General features: G+C 52.5%; 1 protein-coding gene across 1 annotated transcript in view; it reads left to right on the forward strand.

Moving 5' to 3' along the window:
* Positions 1–979, forward strand: part of ROPN1L (rhophilin associated tail protein 1-like) — an 11308-nt gene extending 10329 nt beyond the window's left edge. The window contains 2 exon segments of the mRNA XM_006876900.1: positions 855–927; positions 929–979. Coding sequence (XP_006876962.1) covers positions 855–927; positions 929–979 — 124 coding nt within the window.
* The last annotated feature ends 733 nt before the right edge of the window (positions 980–1712 follow it).

Raw genomic sequence — 1712 nt, forward strand, 5'->3', positions numbered from 1 at the left:
ACACACTGTGTACACACACTCACACTGTTACACACTGTGTACACACCTGCACACCTGCCTTCTGAGACATTAGACAGCAGCAGCACACTCCTTGCAGCTCCCCCCTCCCCGCCCCCAGCCAGGACTTCGAGGACACCTGTGCACACCTGTCTGCTTGCATCAGGGTTCCGGGTTCTGCCCCCCTTCTCGGGGCAGTGTTGGGTCCTGGGCCACCTGTCTGTCGCCTACCCTGAGGCCGCCTGCCGTGGCTGCCAGGCTGACTGGCAGTTCTGTGAGGTGGTGGAGAGCAGGACTGGCCTGGCCCCTTCCCATGCGCAAGGGATCACCCAGGGGGCCTTTGTTCTCCATCTCTCAGATGCTGCCAGTTACGAGGGTTCCAGTGTATGAGGAGGGTCAGAGAAAGTTCCTCCCCTGGACCCTTCCTCACGCCAGCCCAGCTGGCGGGGACACTTGCTCTCTAGGCCCACCGTTGGCTGTGCCCCATTAACTTTTATCACATGAGGCAGAAGTGCTCTCATGTGGACTCAGAAGTGCAGGGACGTGGACACTGAGCATCCTGTTCCCATCAACATCCACAAAGGAGGCGGGGACAGAGTGAGAGAGAGAAAAGAAGTAAGAAGAGCATGCGTGTTCAGTGCCCGGCTCCTGCAAGCTTGCCTGGACCTAGGTCCACCACCAAGGCCTGCGTTTTCCTTAGAGAAGAATCTCTAAATGCAGGGCTGTCTCTGTATCAGGGCCTAGCTTTCTCCCGGGAGGGGAGAGTCCACAGTGGCCGCTTGTCAAGGTGGAACTCAGCATGGTCCCCCATGTCTGTGAGGAATTGCTAACAAGCGTCCCTTCTGTTTCCAATCCAGAGAGTTTAGAAAGAACGGCATGATCGGACTTTCGGATTTCTTCAATACCAAGAGGAAAATATAAATAAAGTCAAAAAGAGCCCTCAGAAGACAAAGGCCATAAATACAGAGAAAACGGCATTTAAAAGTCAAAGCCACGCTTTTGAAACCCCGGCACCAAATACATCTTGTCCCAAGCCCAGTGTGTATGCAGTGTGAGTCTTTATCCCAACAGGACCCTCAGGGCTTCCCAGGGCTGGGCGGTCAGTTCCTGCTGCTGCCCTGTCCCTGTGCACACCTCACCTGTAGTATCGCAGTCAGGGGCTGTCGGGTAGGGGCTAACGTCATCTTTCTCTTCATTCCAACTGGGACCCGCAGGGACACACAGGCACCTGTCCACTTGGACAGGGACAGAAAGGTGCTGATGACTCCCATGGATAGGTGGATAGGTGGGTGAATGGATGGATAGATGAATGGTGGATGGTTAGTGAGTAATGGATAGGTGGGTGGGTGGTTAATTGATTGGCTAAATGATTAGAGGTGATTGATGGATTGTGGATGGACTGATGGATGGATGAATGGTGACTATATATTGATAGGCAGATAGGTGACTGTTAAGTGGGTGATGGATGAAGGATGCATGAATGATGGCTGGCTGGTGGGTAGTGAAGAGGTGAATGGATGTTGGCCTGGAGAATTAGGTGGCTGATGAATAGATGGTCAAGTGACAGGGATAGGAACCTGGACACCACCAGGTCTTTCTGATTCCAGGGCCTGTCCAGGACCACTGAGGTCCTCTATGTGGTGGGATAAATCAAGAACAACACACACACATACATTTAAATGTATTGTGGTGAAATAGATATAATAAAACATTTC

This window comes from Chrysochloris asiatica, unplaced genomic scaffold (genome assembly GCF_000296735.1).
Source record: "Chrysochloris asiatica unplaced genomic scaffold, ChrAsi1.0 scaffold00424, whole genome shotgun sequence".
NCBI classification, from domain to species: Eukaryota; Metazoa; Chordata; class Mammalia; order Afrosoricida; family Chrysochloridae; genus Chrysochloris; species Chrysochloris asiatica.